General features: G+C 39.3%; 1 protein-coding gene across 1 annotated transcript in view; it reads left to right on the top strand.

Annotated features, from left to right (window-relative positions):
- KCNN2 (potassium calcium-activated channel subfamily N member 2) overlaps nucleotides 1-16674 on the top strand; it is a 214882-nt gene that overhangs the window by 189765 nt on the left and 8443 nt on the right. The window contains 2 exon segments of the mRNA XM_077746313.1: nucleotides 1295-1405; nucleotides 15763-15890. Of these exon segments, the coding sequence (XP_077602439.1) occupies nucleotides 1295-1405; nucleotides 15763-15890 (239 nt within the window).

The raw sequence follows: 16674 nt of genomic DNA, 5'->3' as shown, positions 1-16674 counted from the left end.
TGTTAAGCATCTGTGGCTTGATCTCAGCTCACTTCATGATCCTACAGTGAGATGGAGCCCCACATCAGGCTCGCGCTGGCAGTGCGAAGACTCCTTAGGATTTACTCTCCCCCTCAAAATAAATCAAAAAACTAAGAAGATTCAAGTCTGTTGAAAGATCCACAATTGTAACATCATGCTGTTGGGTGTCCCTCTTCACTGGGCTCCTGGGTGAACCCTGCCTTCATTGCTTTCTGTCCACTGAGACAGTTGGGCAATATCTACTGCCCTGTGGCCCTCTCAGGGGTGTGATTCCTTCTGGAGGGCCAGACTTCCCTTTCACCTGCCTGTCAGTAGCTCCTTAGGCTATGGCTGTAGCTCCGTAGCTCCCCCTTCTCACCCTGTAGGTCGACTGTGCCCAGGACCCATGAGGGGGCAGCAACAGCATGACCTTGCCTAGCGCCCCCCTCCCCCAGAGGTCCCCCAGCCCCGCCACCCGGCCCTGTATGCAATCACTGGTCTTATAGCCAAGAAGACCACACATCTCATGCCCATGATCATGGAGCAGAGAACTCTACTCCCTGGAGTACCACACAGTGTCTCACATCTCTTCCCAAGAGAACAGCACAGTGACCTATCATTTAAAAAAGAGTGCTGGTGATCTTTTTCAAAATAAAGGTAGCCCATGCCTTTCTTAGTTCTGGTAAGCATCTGGATTAGGATGACTATCCCTTACCTTCAACACTATATGTGTCCGTTGTCCAGGTTCAAACCATTGAGATCCTCCTGTGATCTTGAAGTTGTGAATACACTGAGATAATGCACCTCTTTTTATTTCTGGCACATCACAGTCAGTTTGGCTGAAGACCTCTGGTCTCATCTTGAGAGAAGATTATGCAGTGTTATTTTTTAGAGAATAATTGTTATTTCCACTCCATGCATTTATGCTAATTTACTCATGTATTACTTGTTCCTATTAGATTTTCAGAGATATAACTAACTTGCTCTGTTTTTTAAGAAATCTCTGCAATTTCAGCAAGTTGCCCCTTTACCATGTATTTCTTAGTATTAAGATATGTTTCATTCAAATATCACTCTTAAGATCTTAAAATATGTGAACCAAGTTTTTGAATCCCAATCGATGGGCATGCTGCTTGTGTTTGTGGACCATGCCCTTTTGGTCATATTTACTGAAGTTGTGGAATGCTACTTTTTAAAAAATCTCCAGCTTATGTACTTGGTGAAAACCATTTTTTACCATGGCTGAGACCAAAAATAGTAACTTGTTGGGGCTCTCCTCTCTTCTGATTTTCAGGGTGCTGGTTGCACAGCCCTGGTGGTAGCTGTCGTGGCGAGGAAGCTAGAACTTACCAAAGCAGAAAAACACGTGCACAATTTCATGATGGATACTCAGCTGACTAAAAGGGTGAGTTACCACCCCCTGGATCTTCAGAGGGAAGATTATTGTGGGGGTGGGCAATCCGATTTCTATTCTGACCTCTCAAGCTGAAATGACCTGGTTTAAACTTAAGGCCTTCTTGAAATCTGTTCCTTTTTTTTTTTAACCCCACATTTTGAGAATAGGCCAGTCCTAACTTTATGTCAGCTAGGAAATAATTGGACAACCTTGGTATTTACTCAAGGATAAACACAGACCACGTCAGTCTAAATAAAGAGACACACTTAACATTTCAGTGTGCAGGATACAAGAAGGGAGTGATACTAGATTGAATAGGAAGGGGCAGGCTGTCGATGTCACCTAGAAATTTACAGAGAGTGATGCAATACTATTTTACTGAGCTTCTGCGAGCCAGTCTCTCTTCTAAAGACTGGGTTTGCAAGGACAGTAAAAAAAACCACCAGCGACTTGCAGGACTCCAAGGTAGGAGCAGAGAAAGGCCCTTTCTGTGATTTAAAGGCTGTGCAAGAGATAAAGGGCAGCAGCCCAATGGGAAAATGTGGCAGAGAAGAGAATCACAGTGTTGACAGGGCACTCTCTCTGTGCGAGGCTTGGCTCCCAGCATGGCACCTGTGTAAACTGGTTTCGTCCTCTGACAACTTTATGACGGGAGCACTAGTATTCTGCTCATTTTACAAATGTGGAAGTCAAAACACAGAGAGGTTGAGCAAGAGGTAGCTTGCTCAACGTCATTCTATCAAAAGACGAAAAAGATATTTCTCCCACTCCCACCAGATGTTTAGCCTCTCTCCCTAGTCACTTGAGAGACCAAAATACAAGGTCAGATATAAAACTAAAAATCCTTTTTTAGCAGTGTCACCTTGCTAACATAACTCAAAGGAGAATCCAATCGGGCTCTCATCTAAATAACAAAACACACCGTCATTTGGTAACTTTACCCATAAAAGAATTGATGGCAAGTTCAAGTGGAGTTTCTTTTTAAAAAAAATTTTTTTTAATGTTTGTTTATTTTTGAGAGGAAGGGAGGGTCAGAGAGAGAGGGAGACACAGAATTCTAAGCAAGCTCCAGACTCTGAGCTGTCAGCACAGAACCCGATGCGGGGCTTAAACCCTGAGCAGCAAGATCATGACCTGAGCTGAAGTTGGATGCTTAACTGACTGAGCCCCCCAGGCGCCCCTGTTTTTACTCACTTTTGGTTTTGGTTGCATACATAAAAGTAATCATGGTTCCATTGGTAAATACTTCCTAATAGTTTTGTCATTTCAATGCCCCTATTTATATATATGGACAGTATTTACAAAATGGAAGCTTGGATTCTAGCTGCCTTGCTATTTTCTGTCTTATCATCAGACACTGTGGTGAGACTTTATTGCATTTGGAAAGTCCACATATAGTCTAGGTGATCTCAGGCACTCGATTGCAGATACCATACTTCTGGCCTGGATGTGCCCCTTTAGAATGTCTTCTACTCTGCACAGTTTTTTCTCGTTTTCTTTCAACTCCAGAATTCGCTCTCCAAACTCATGAACATTGGTGAATATTACAGAAAAGTACAAGGAGAGCCATCAATTCAGAGCTGAATGGAGGGCTCTTATCACTTTCAAAAATCTACTAGGAAATGAAAATACATGCATATCAGCCTCAGTCCACATATAATCCAAAATCATAACAAATGTTTTGTGGATTTTATGTGCTGGTTTGGATGTGTTCCATACTGTACAGTTCATATTTCAGAGTTAAAAGTTGTACGATATCAAAAGAACTCTTCCCCAGAAGTCCTTTGTGTAATCCAAATAATTTGACCATGAAGGTTATACCTTATGAATTTCACAAGAATTAACTTAATACTACACTGAGGTAGAAAATTCCATTACAACACCATACAGCCCATCCATCTGCATGTAAATCTTGTCAGTGACACAACAAAAGCTGGGACAGGATCACAAATTAAGGAACCAAGTTAGCATGCTGAGGCAGATTTCCCCAAGTTTTCTAAGCAGGTACTTTGTTTTATCTTAAGAAGGAAATATGTTATTTCTTTAGATTTATGTGGGAGTATTGGTATTTCATATTCTACTTACTGAACAGAGTGTGATGTTAAAATCTACAGCAGAGCACCTTTGATGAAGAGATTTGTGGGATTTGTACAGGTCTCCCAGGTTCAGTTGGGAGCCATTCCAGGTTGGTTTTATAATTTAATTAGTTTACCTCAGGATCACTCAACCTCAGCGCTGTTGACCTTTGCGGCTGGAGCATTCTCTGTTGTGCGAATGTCCTTGTGCATTGTTGACTAGTTAGTGGCATCCTTGGTAGATGCCAGTACCATTTCCCCTGACTTGTGACAACCAGAAAATGTCTCTAGACATTACTGAATGTCCCCTGAGGGGACATTACTGCCAACAGTGAGAACTGCTGCTTTGGTTTATTATTCCCCAAGGATTTGGAGACTGGGACAGTCCTTGTAGCAGATATTCTTTGTGTATACTGAATTTGTTGTAATCTTCCCGGGAATAATATATAATTATTTAACAAAATATATAGCATAGCTACTATAGTTAGAGTTCTGTGTTCACTGCTGAGGATACAGAACTGAAATATCAGACTCCAGGACTCAGGGAATTTAAGCTTTTATGGTACTCTTCCTTCAGCAAATCAGATATGAGAACTGTTTTTTTCTCTGCTTGGAGCAGAAAAATTGCCTTGTGTTCTTATGTTGCTCATGACCCCGCATTGAAAGCCCATTCATGGTCCCTTTCAGAGGACTGTGGATCTAGATAACTTCCTTTGGTTTTTATGAATGGGACTCATTTCCCCAAATGGACCACATTTTCTGATCTTACAGCTTTTCTGTTACAAGTTCTTGTATACTTTAGCTTGACTCATAATGCAACATTATCTATAGGGAGTTTGTTTATAGAAAGTTTTTCAATAAGAAATATTATTGTAATTTCATTCTCCATGATGCTTTATTAATTCTATTATCTTATTACTACTCCTTAAAAGTTTAGCTACTTTGCGATATTAGGACCAAGTCACTTGCTGACAGCTTGATTTTTATATGCAAAATGTCACTTAAGTGCAGGTACAAATGTTAAAATGCCATTAGAATCAAACATAAATTTGTCACTTATGATACCCATTTCATTATTAGAGTCAATACAATATATGAAAATAATAGCCCTTTTATAGTCCTCTTCAATTTAATGAGTTCCATTTACTTGGAACTTGATTCCTCTTGGTTATGTATGGAATTTCTAAATGGCCCTACTTATAGTTTTAAGTTTTTAAGTAAAAATTCTAAAATACCAGAATAGTAGGGTCCTGAGCTCACCTCTTCCTATGGATACACCAAGACTACAACTACAGATAATGCAACTGATTCTGAAAACGACCTGAGGACAAACAGGACACATCTTCCACAGCTGAAGACTTAAAAGAAAAAGGCACATGGAGAAGCAGCAAAAGTGCACATGAAAACCAAACTGCCAGCATGGTGACCCATAGGATAGAGGGAGGTCACAGGCACAGGGATCCTACCTAAGGCCCAAGAGCATCAAACATCACATAATGGGGCATCCCCTGTTACTGGAAAGGTGAGTCCCCATAAGTTCAGAGTTCAAAAATCAATAGGGCTTACCTCTGAAAGACATAGAGGCCTCGAGGCCTCCAAGACTCTGCTCGTAAAGAGCCAGTGCACTGTATCTCTCACTCCCTCTCAGTCCAAGATCTGGCACAGAGACAGCAGACTGGAAAGCACCTAGATTATACATGAAGGAGATTTATTGACTAATTTTAGGGTATATGCTGGAGAGGCAAGGATGGGTAGGAACTTTCTTCAGGAATGAAAGTGCTGGTGGACACTTTTTTTTTTTTTTTGCTTTCCTGCAGCCTGGGTGGCCAGACTTTGCAGCAACCAATTTTGATACTCTCCATCTTCCTTGCTAGCACTATTCACCCCACTGCACTCAGCAAGCATCCCCCTGAAGCAACTACTGCCCCAGGGAGGAGGGCCCAGCCTCATCTACCAGTGGGCCCAGAGCAGTCAAGCCCAGGCACAACAGGAGGGCACATGTAACTCAAACAGCAGACATCCCTGGAGCACCTGGTTCTGCTGCACAGGGTGGACTGCACAAGGGATCCCACGGGATGCCTGGTTTTTAAGACCAGGAGACTTAGCTGATCTACCTAACACATTGTAACAAACATGGAGAGTGAGACAAAATCAGGGCACAGAGGAGTATGTTCGAAAAGAAAGAAAAAGATAAAATCCAAGAAAGACAACCAAACAAAATGAGGTAAACAATGTACCTGAAAAAGGGTTCAAAGTAATGGTCATAAAGATGCTCACCAGACTTGAGGGAAGAGTGAACTGAGAACTTCAACAGAGATAGAAAATATAAAGAACCAGTCGGAGCTGAAGAATAGAGTAACAAGTGAAAAACACACTAGAGGGAATCAAATACACTGGATGGAATCAACAAGAGATTAAAGGTTGCAGAAAACAGATCAGTAATCTAGAAGACAGAGTAACTCACATTATAGGGGGTCCCAGAAGCCAGACAGAGAAAGGGGCTGAAAAGTTCTCTAACCTGGGGGAAGGAAACTGGCATCCAGGTCCAGGAACCACAGAGAACCCCAAACAAGATGAATCCAAAGATGTCTACACTGCAACACAAAATAATTAAAATGGCAAGAGTTAAAGATAAACAGAGAATCTTAAAAGTAGCAAGGGAAAAGCAACTAGTTATGTATAAGGGAAACCTCATAAAGCTATTAGCTTAGGTTTTAGCAGATTCTTCAGGTGAGAAGGGAGTGGCATTGCTCTATTAAAACAACTGAAGGGAAAATACAGTCAAGAATATTCTACGCAGCTAGTTTGTTATTCAGAACTTAAGGAAACATAAAGAGATTCCTAGACAAACAAAAGCTAAAGGAGTTCATTACCACTAAATCGTCCTTAAAAGAAATGTTAAAGAGACTTCTTTAAGTGGGAAAGAAGGGTCTTAATGAAATTATGAAAGGAAAAAATTTCACTGGTAAAAGCATATATGTAGTAAAGGTATGACTTAATAAAACTAGTGTCAATGGTAAAAGACAAAAGTAGAAAAATCACATCTACAAAAATTAGTTAAGGGATATACAAAAGATGTAAAATATGATGTCATACACATAGAACCTGAGTGGCAAATAGAAAGGTAGTGCTTTTAGAATGCCTTCGAACCTGAGCAATCCTTATAATGGACTGTTATTCACATTGGATATTATACATGCACTTTGTTTTAACTACAGGCCAAACATGAGTAAGTAATAAGTTCACACAAAAGAAACAGAATCCTAACACAAAGCTACAGAAAGCTATCAAACAGGAGAGAGCAAGAGAAGAAAGAAACAGAGAAGAGCTACAGAAACAACCAGAAAATAACAAAATGGCAATAAGTACATACCTGTCAACAATAACTTCAAATGAAAGTGGACTAAATGATACAATCAAAAGACACAAGGCAACTGAATGGATAGGAAAATAGGACCCATCTCTATGCTGCCTACAAGAGACTCACTTCAGACATAGGGACACATACAGACTGAAAGTGAAGGAATAGAAAAATATATTCTATGCAAATGGAAGGTGAAAAAATCTGGGGTAGCAATACATATCTCAAGCAAAATAGACTTTAAACCAAGGCTGTAATCATAGACCAAGAAAGGTGCTACATAATGATAAAGGGCTCAGGCCAACAAGAGGACATAACAATCATAAATATCTATATACTCAACCTAAATACACCAGCAAATATTAACAGACACAAAAGGAGAAATTGACAGTAATACAATAATAGTAGGAGGCTTTAATCCTTCGCTTACATCAACGGATAGATCATCCAAACAGAATCAACCAGGAAACAGTGGCTTTGAACACACATCAGACCAGATGCACCTAACAGATATACACAGTACATTCCATCCCAAAACAGCAGAATACATTTTCTCCTCAAGTGTGTATGGAATACTCTTCAGGAAAGATCACATATTAGGCCATAAAACAAAGCTCAATAAATTTAAGAAGACTGAAATCATATCAAGCATCTTTTCCGGTCACAACACATCTTTTCCGGTCTAATTGTAATAGAAATCAATTACAAGAGAAAAACTGGAAAAAATACATGAAGGCTATACAACATGCTATTAAATAACCAATTGATCTATGAAGAAATCAAAGGGGAATTAAAATATATATACCTTTAGACAAATGGCAATGGAAATACAGCAGTCCAAAGCATCAGGGATGCAACAAAAGCATTTCTTAGAGGGAAATTCATAACAATACAAGCCTACCTCAAGAAACAAGAAAAATCATAAATACACAATTGAACCTTACATTTAAATAAGCTAGAAAAAAGAATACATTATGCCCAAAGTTAGTAGAGCGAAAGGAATAATAAAACTCAGAGCCAAAAAAGAATAGAAAGGATCAATGAAATTAAGAGCAGATTCACTGAAAAAGTAAAGAAAATTGATAAGCCCTTAGCCAGAGTGTTCATGGGGGGAAAAAAAGCAGGCACTCAAATATAAAATCAGAAATGAAAGAGGAGAAATAGTTAACACCACAGAAATGAAAAAGATGAGAGACTACTAAAAAAAATTACACACCAACAAAGTGGACAATCTAGAAGAAATGGATAACTTCTTAAAAACATACAGTCTTCCAAGACTGAATCAGAAAGTAGAAAATCTGAACACACTAATTCCTAGTAATAAAATTGAACCCATACTGACTACTACTAATAATAATCAACTCCCAACAAACAAATGTCCAAGACCAAATAGTTTCACAGGGGAATTCTACCAAACATTTAGAGAAGAGCTAACACATTTCCTTCTCATGCTATTCCAAAAAGTTAGAGGAGGAAAGAATGCCTCTATTCTACACGGCCAGCACTAACCTGAATTCAAAACCAAAGACACTACAAAAAAAGAAAAAAGAAAAGAAAATTAGAGACCAATATTTCTGATGAACATAGATACAAATATTCTCAGCAAAATGTGAGCAAACCACATTTAATGTTACATTAAAAAGATTCATCCACCAACAAAATAAAAAGGCAATCTACTTACCGAAAGGGAGAATATATTTGCAAATGATTTATCGATAGGGGGTTAATTTTCAAGATAGTAAAGAACTGCTTTAAACACCAAGAAGAACAAATAATCCAATTAAAAATTGATAGATAGGGGTGTCTGGGTGGCTCAGTCTGTTAAGCTTCCGATTCTTGATTTTGGCTCAGGTCATGATCTCATGGTTCATGAGTTCAAGCCCCACATTGGGCTCTGCACTGAGAGCACATACAGTCTGCTTGAGAGTCTCTTTTCCTTTCTCTCTCCGTGCCCCTCCCCTTCTCTCTCTCAAAATAAACATTTTTTTTAAATGGATAGAGAGACTGAAAACAGAAATTTTCCAGAGAAGACATACAGANACATACAGTCTGCTTGAGATTCTCTTTTCCTTTCTCTCTCCGTGCCCCTCCCCTTCTCTCTCTCAAAATAAACATTTTTTTAAATGGATAGAGAGAAAACAGAAATTTTCCAGAGAAGACATACAGTTGACTAACAGGTACATGAAAAGATGCTCAACATCACTCATCAAAACCAAATCGAAACAGTATCAGAAAGACAAGATATAACAGGTGTTGACAAAGATGTGGAGAAAAGGAAACCCATGTGCACTGTTGGTGGGACTGTAAATGGGTGCAGCCACTATGGAAAATATTATAGTCATACCTAGAAAAAAAAGATTAAAAATAGAAATACTATACAATCCAGCTCTGGATACTGAAAATAAAAACACTAATTGGGAAGGATATATGCACTCCTATATTTATTGCATTATTTAAAATAGTGAAGATATGGAAGCAATGTAAGTTTCGATCAGCAGAGGAATGGATAAAGAAGGTATGATACAGATATACACATGGAATATTACTCAACCATAAAAAAGAGTGAAATATCGCAACAATATAGATTGAGCCAGAAAGTATAATGCTAAGTAAAATAAGTCAGACAAATGCAAATGCCAGATGATTTCACTCACATGTAGAAGTTAAGAAACAAACGAATAAACAAAGTAAAAAAAAAAAAAGAGAGAGACTTAAAAAACCAAGCTTTTAAATACCCAGAACCAACTGATGGTTGCCAGAGGGGTGNGTAGAAGTTAAGAAACAAACGAATAAACAAAGTAAAAAAAAAAAAAAAGAGAGAGACTTAAAAAACCAACCTTTTAAATACCCAGAACCGACTGATGGTTGCCAGAGGGGTGTGGGGTATGGGATGGGCAAAATAATTGAAGGGGATTAAGACATACCAACTTCCAGTTATAAAATAAGCAAGTCACAGGGATGAACAGTACAGCATTGGGAATATAGTTCATATTCTTGTAACAACTTTGTACAGTGACATAAAGATGTAACTGTACTTAGGCTGAGCATGTTGTAACATGTAGAACTGTCAAGTCACTATGTTGTACACATGCAACTAATGTCATTTGTATGTCAACTACAATTTCAAAAGTTCTAAAATCTGAATAATTCATGAATGATCCTGGGACATGAGAGAGTAAACAAGGACCCAAACACCATTCATACTTACCAAGAAGAAGCCTAAAACTACAAGGTCAAGGGTGCTCCTTAGCACTAGAGAAAACTACCACTAGCCTCTGAAGCACTGTGCAGAAGTCATTTTTTCTCATGGTCAACAGAGGTAATGATTATAGACATTCTGGAATCTGAACATGACTATAAAGAAAAAGCAGTATGAATGTTAAACAAATGATTATTCTTCTGGGAAGAAATGTCACTTTCCAAGACTCCCCTTGGGTTTCTTAACTGAATTGAACAATTTCCATGAAAAATTATTCACCGTGCACAAGTTTTCACAGGAACAATTTCACACAGAAATCATTTCCCTGTTTGACAACATTAGCCACGTGAAATACTACGTGTGAAAGTACAGAACGCTATTCATTGCGCAATCTATTAAGGGATACTGTTCTATGTAATTACAAAAGTTTACATGCCATTCTACAATTTAAAAATGGCCACATACCAACGGATCAAGAAGATGTGGTTTATCTATACCATAGAATACTACATGGCAATGAGAAACAATGAAATCTGGCCATGTGTAGCAACATGGATGGACCTTGAGGGTGTTATGCTGAGCGAAATAAGTCAGGCAGAGAAGGACAAATATCATATGTTTGCACGTATAGGAGGATTAGGAGGAACTTGACGGAGGAACAAGGGGGAGAAGAAGGGTGGAAATGGTGGGGGAAAGGGAGAGAAGCAAACCATGAGAGACTCTTGAATGCTGACAAAAACTGAGGACTAATGGATGTAGGGCGGAGGGAGGATGGGCATGGAGGAGGGCACTCGTCGGGATGAGCACTGGGTGTTATGTGGAAACTAATTTGACAATAAACTATTTGTAAAAATAAACTAGAGGAAGTACAAAAAAAATGGCCACATACCAAGAATAATCTAATGATTTCAAAATGAAAGCCTAAGGACAATAACTTGTCACCGGGCTTTAGTAAGATGGGACCAGCAACTTAATAGATTTATCACCTTCCAGAGTCAGTGTGTTTACTATGCTCTGTCTTTTGGAAATGTTATTACTCCTCACTCACGTCTGAACCACAGAGAAATCCTGGAGTTTGGCCCTCTGCGTACTTTCATTTCGGAAAGAAACCTGAAAACAAGTGATTCTGAGAACCCAGACATAATTTTTAAAGCAGCTCGATGTACCACAAAGGATAATTATACATATTAACGTCCACTGTGGGTGTTTCCAATCCTGTTAGGAATTCTCAATAAGATCCATAATAAGAACATCATTATACAGTTATATAATTTTTTGTCCTACGTGTCTCTTAACATGCGAACAGAAATTCTGGAGGATTGAGCCTCTACAGCTTTTACACGGTGCTTGGAGACACAGCCCGTGGGTGAAAACACAAAGTGACTGGATCACTTGACCCTGCCCTGTTCCAAAGCTAGAGTATTCACCCAGCCCCAAGTACCGGCTCTACAGAGGGCTTGAGTGGCATGTAGTCTTACTGTCCAGGTTTAGAAGTGTTGTATGTGTTTGTCCCCAGCATCCTGGGGGCATCATCCACGGTCTGTGAAGCAACATTTTACCCACTTTACCATAGTTACGGGAATGAGAGGCAGGAAATTCTTGCTTCTTGAGTCAGAGGTTATGTCCCTTCTCTTAAATCTGAGAAGAGTAGAAGCATTGCACCAAAATAAGTCTCTGAAGGGAGAGGCAAGGGTGAAAATGACCAAGAAAAACCAATTAAATAACAATCAGAATAGTCAAAGGCAAAGGAAAATTATAAACGAAGTCCTCTTTAAAACAATGCTCTAATAACGTGTATCTATATAGGTTTGAGCAAGGTAAAGTTTCACTGAAAAGTCAAACAGCTTTTAAGTGCTTTTGTGGTTTATCTAGTATTACTACCCTGAAAAATATATTTTACCTTATAACCTATGGCTATAATATTTCATCACTACCTATAGAAGTCAGCAGTAGAACATTTCATGACCTTTTTAACTGCAAAGGTGGTTTTAAGGCATCTGCATAAGTACCGTTACCTTTAATAGTATTATTGCTTTTAGGGCCTTTGTTTTCCCAACATACCTGATTATTAATATGCCTTTCAAAAATGTTTCCGATAAAAGATTTTAATTGGAATGGAGCATGAGTCAGGCAGAGCAAATGTTCATTTTTTCCCCTGGCTGTGGACGCAGGGATGATGGGAGGGGAGAAGATTCCTACTAAGAATGAACCCTCACCTCACTCTCCTTATTTCTCGATGTTAGGAAAGTACTTCTCAGTGTGGGTGACTCATTAATTGGCACAAGAATCACTACAGCTACTAATTTTTGAGGGCTAGATCTATGATCTGCCATAGCAACCATCATGGTATCCAGCATGTGGTAGACACTCCATAAATTTGTTGAATTAGTAAATGGAAATCAGGGAAGATATACTTAGATCTTACACCTCTTCTGTAACCTATATACCCTTCTTATCAAGAGGGTCCTTTGACCATATATATTTATGTATAAATATATATCTGTGTCCCATGATTGGAAGTTCTTATGATCCAGGGTGCCCGGGTAAGTCAGTCAGTTGAGCGTCCTACTTCAGTTCAAGTCATGATCTCATGGTTCATGAGTTTGAGCTCCACACCAGGCTCTGTGCTGACAGCTCAGAGCCTGGAGCCTACTTCAAACTCTGTGTCTCCCTCTCTCTCTGTCCCTCCCCCATTCACATTCTGTCCACCCCTCTCAAAAATACATAATAAAAACACTAAAAAAAAAAGTTCTTATTATACAAAGTATACACTATGGTACGAAATACTTATCACCACCTATGTCCAAAGCCCTGAGCTTGGGAGACACAAAGGTTAGTGACAATACTCGTGTCCTCTTAGAGTCTATAAATGCCCTGGAAGGGCAGGATGGAGCTCTAGGCTTACACTGTTAGACATCCTGACATTACGTAGTTCATAACTACGTAAACAGAGGAAACTTTCCCTCCAAATCAACTTCTCCTCTCCAGTTTCCCCTATAAGGTTGCTATCATGGCCTTGTAACAAACAGTTCCCCATTGTTCAAGCTTGTGGTACACTGAGGTGCTTTCCACCCTGTCCCTTCCAACCCAAAGAGGGACCAGAAAAACCTACTATTCTAGACACATGTGACAAGTAAGCAGAGGGCACATGTTTCCACTCTTGGGCACATGTCTTGTGACTGCTGTTTTGAAAAAGCAGCAGATAGGATGCTTCCAGAGTGTTCTTCCTGGTTTTCACAACCTATTAGGGAGTTAGAAAGGGGAATGTTTCAACATAAATGCCTGTGTTTCACAATTTTTAAAAGCAGCTGTAGGGATTTCGTTTTCAGATGAGTAATCGTTTTCATTTTTAGCCTGTCAACCACAATAAGCATTTTGTGCATGTGAACCCTACAACAGAGAACTTGGGGGGTTCACTTACCCCCATTAACTCAGAAACTGAGGTTCCCTGCTCCCCTTCAGCCATTCCCCTGCCATCCCAAAGAGGAAAAACAATCATTTAAAATACATCAAGGACGCCTTGTTCAAAATTTAAGAACTTGGGTAATTTGGTATTTGCTGTTTGTGGATGGGAATCCAAAGCAAAATCAATTATTTTGTTCTCCTGCAAACATTACTATGTTCAACTGCTGTGTTACAGTCCCATCTGTTTTTACCAAGTTTTCTAGCTTCCTCCTCTGTGTCTTGGGGTGATAAAATCAGGGAGGGGATGTCTACCAGGGCCCCTTGCCCTCTTCTAGGCAGCTAGAGCTGTTCAGAGAGCTGAGACCTCACTTAGCTGGCCCTCCTGTTTCCTAGTGTGGAAGGACCCTATTCGAACTGCAGTCAGTGCGGCCAGTAACTTTCTACCCCTCTCTGTTTAAAAGCAAGATCCTCAGGCCACCTGGTTGGCTCAGTCAGTTGAGTGCTCAACTATTGATTTCAACTCAGGTCATGATCTCACGGTTTGGAAGTACGAGCCCCTCATTGGGCTCTGTGCTGACAGTACAGAGCCTACTTGGGATTCCCTCTATCCCTCTCAAAATAGATAAATAAGCTTTAATTTTAAAAAAGTAAATAAAAAATAAAAGCAATGTCCTCATCCCTTAGTCTTTTATATAGCATCCTTACCTCTGAAAAGGACATGAGGATCAAAGCCTTCTCTACCCCTGTAAAGAAGAGAAATGTGTTTCCATAAGAATGAAGAGTAAAGAATTTAACTAGAACACCTTTGAACTTCACTGTGGATGGTGGTGCTATTTCTCAGACGCACTGCTAGTGCTCAGCACCTGACGTTTCATTTTCCACGGGTTTCAGAATGAATGCTTTCTGGGCAGACTCTGATGAATATCCAGAGAAAGTGCATTATAAACCGAAGTCACTGCTAAAAGCAGTTTTAAGAAAGAGTGATTTTCTTAAAATGGGTTCTAGCAATTTCCCTCAAAAAGAAACCTTTTCAGCAGCATGAAAAAGATTCACTGTCTGCTACCAAACCTGATGCTTTGGGTGCTCAGAGTGAAGAAGTGTATATACCTCCTGGGGATCATAGCTGTCATGTAATTCTAAGACTCTTCTTTTCTGACAGTTAAGGCCTGAAACGGACTCAAGTGATAATTCTCTCTACTCTTCTCATGTAGGGAAGAGAAAACTAAAGTCCTGCAAGGTTTAGCGCATCCACTTGACTTGACTTGGTTAGTGCAAAGTCAAGAACTTAGAACACTTTTGAAGTCTAGTTCATGGCTCTGTCTTCCCTACCACAGTGCCTTTCTTAAAAAGTGATCTTCCTCCACCCAGCCCCCGATTAGCCTGCTCTTTGTGAAACAGGCTTTATCCATCACTCAGAAGAATTCAGTGGATCAATTTCTTAGAGTAAGTCATTAACAACAAGCCTCAGGGGAAGCTCTGGGTCATCAGACCCTGCAGTATGAGCAAGTAAGGATGAACATGTCTGTGGCTGGGCCTGTATCAGCGTCCAGGAATTGTTGAAGATGCTCATCATGAAAGAAAGTGCTTGAATATTACTGGGAACTATTCATACCTTCCATCAGCCGCAGTAGGTCTTGGCTGTGTCACTAAAACACTTTTCTCTTTTAGGTTTGTCCCATCCATTCGAAATGCAGTGTACTCAGGTTAACTCACAAAATCATGACAACATCGACTGTCAGCTCATTAAAGCATGCTAACAGACATACAGTTTGCTGAATCACTCGAGAAGGGCAGAATAGGGCTGCTTAGACACTGAGCAGTGGATAGATGTCCTTCCTGTAGTTCACAGCCAAAAGTGCCAAGCAAACTTGCAAAAGACAAGATTCACCTTGGCCTTCTGGCATTTTGCCTCTCTCCAAGGAAATGAAGAACATGGGGACAACAAATGAAATGTAAGGTGCAGAAATCAGCACCTCTTCCAACCTCTTCCACCCCCCACCCTGTAATGTTGCCAGGCAGGTTACAAACACCTCATGATTTTTAAAATGAAGATGATTGGATGACAATGTTCCTAATGGGTAGAGGTTAGCCCAGAAAGAAATCAGTACCTCCCTAATATTTCAACTTAAATGTTGTTCCCAGACAGACACAGGTACTTTGTAAAAGGCACAGACTCAAGAAAAATACTCTTTTGAGAAATAGTTACTAAAGAGAGCTAGAACTTACCATGATATTTGGGATTAAGAATAGGACCCCTGGCCATGTTTACAAAGGATTCTGCTCTGGGAATTTATCAACTGCTTTGTTCATTTGTTTGTTTTAACAGGTGAAAAACGCAGCTGCCAATGTACTCAGGGAAACATGGCTAATTTACAAAAATACAAAGCTAGTAAAAAAGATAGATCATGCAAAAGTAAGAAAACATCAACGAAAATTCTTGCAAGCTATTCATCAGTAAGTACCAGTTTTCATTCATTGTCAACCTGCTTTTTGTAGCTCTGGGTCTCAAATTCCCACACTTGGTGATTATTCTTTCGTGAGAGGGGGAAAAAAGAAAACACTGTCATGTGTGTTCCCAGAAGACATTATTTGGCAATTTAATAATTCCATAAATGAAACCCTGAGAAAATTGTAAGTTCTTTTTTGGACTCAGAATCATCCGTTATTGGAAGCAGAGACATTTATTAGTTAAAATGTCTTCTCAGTTTCTCTCTTTAGAAACAATATTTTCAGTTGCAATTGTATGTGTTAATATAACTTATTTATTCATATGGCTTGCCCCAGGATGTTTAGTTTGTATTGACTGCAAAATCTTGAAAAATATTTAATAGTTTATGATCGCTCTGTTTTTGTTTTTTTTTTTTTAACAGACTGCCAACATCTTTCTCTGAAGGCAGTACCTACACTTGATTTAATACTTGCATTTTTAAATTAGTCTTTACTCGGGACTCAGGGGATTTTCTATTTACTATATGTTCATTACAGATTTTATAGTGCTTTTACCATGATTATGACTTTCTGCAGTCCACCCTTATTCAATATGCTTAAGTTCTTTCATGTTATTTTGTTTCTATGCTGTATATAACTATCATAGACTTTGAAAGGACAAATGTCTATGTAGTAAGTTTCAATAATGACTTGAAAGCACCAGCTCTTTCTCCCTCAGGCTGGCGGCATCCTTACCGTAAGTACATTCATGTGGGTATCAGTCTTGATGCCATTCAGCCTTGCTCTTAAC

The sequence above is a fragment of the Crocuta crocuta genome, unplaced genomic scaffold (assembly GCF_008692635.1).
Source record: "Crocuta crocuta isolate KB4526 unplaced genomic scaffold, BGI_CrCroc_1.0 scaffold218, whole genome shotgun sequence".
Lineage (NCBI taxonomy): Eukaryota > Metazoa > Chordata > Mammalia > Carnivora > Hyaenidae > Crocuta > Crocuta crocuta.
The sequence above is the reverse complement of the archived record's forward strand: the minus strand, read 5'-3'. Positions and strand labels throughout refer to the sequence as shown.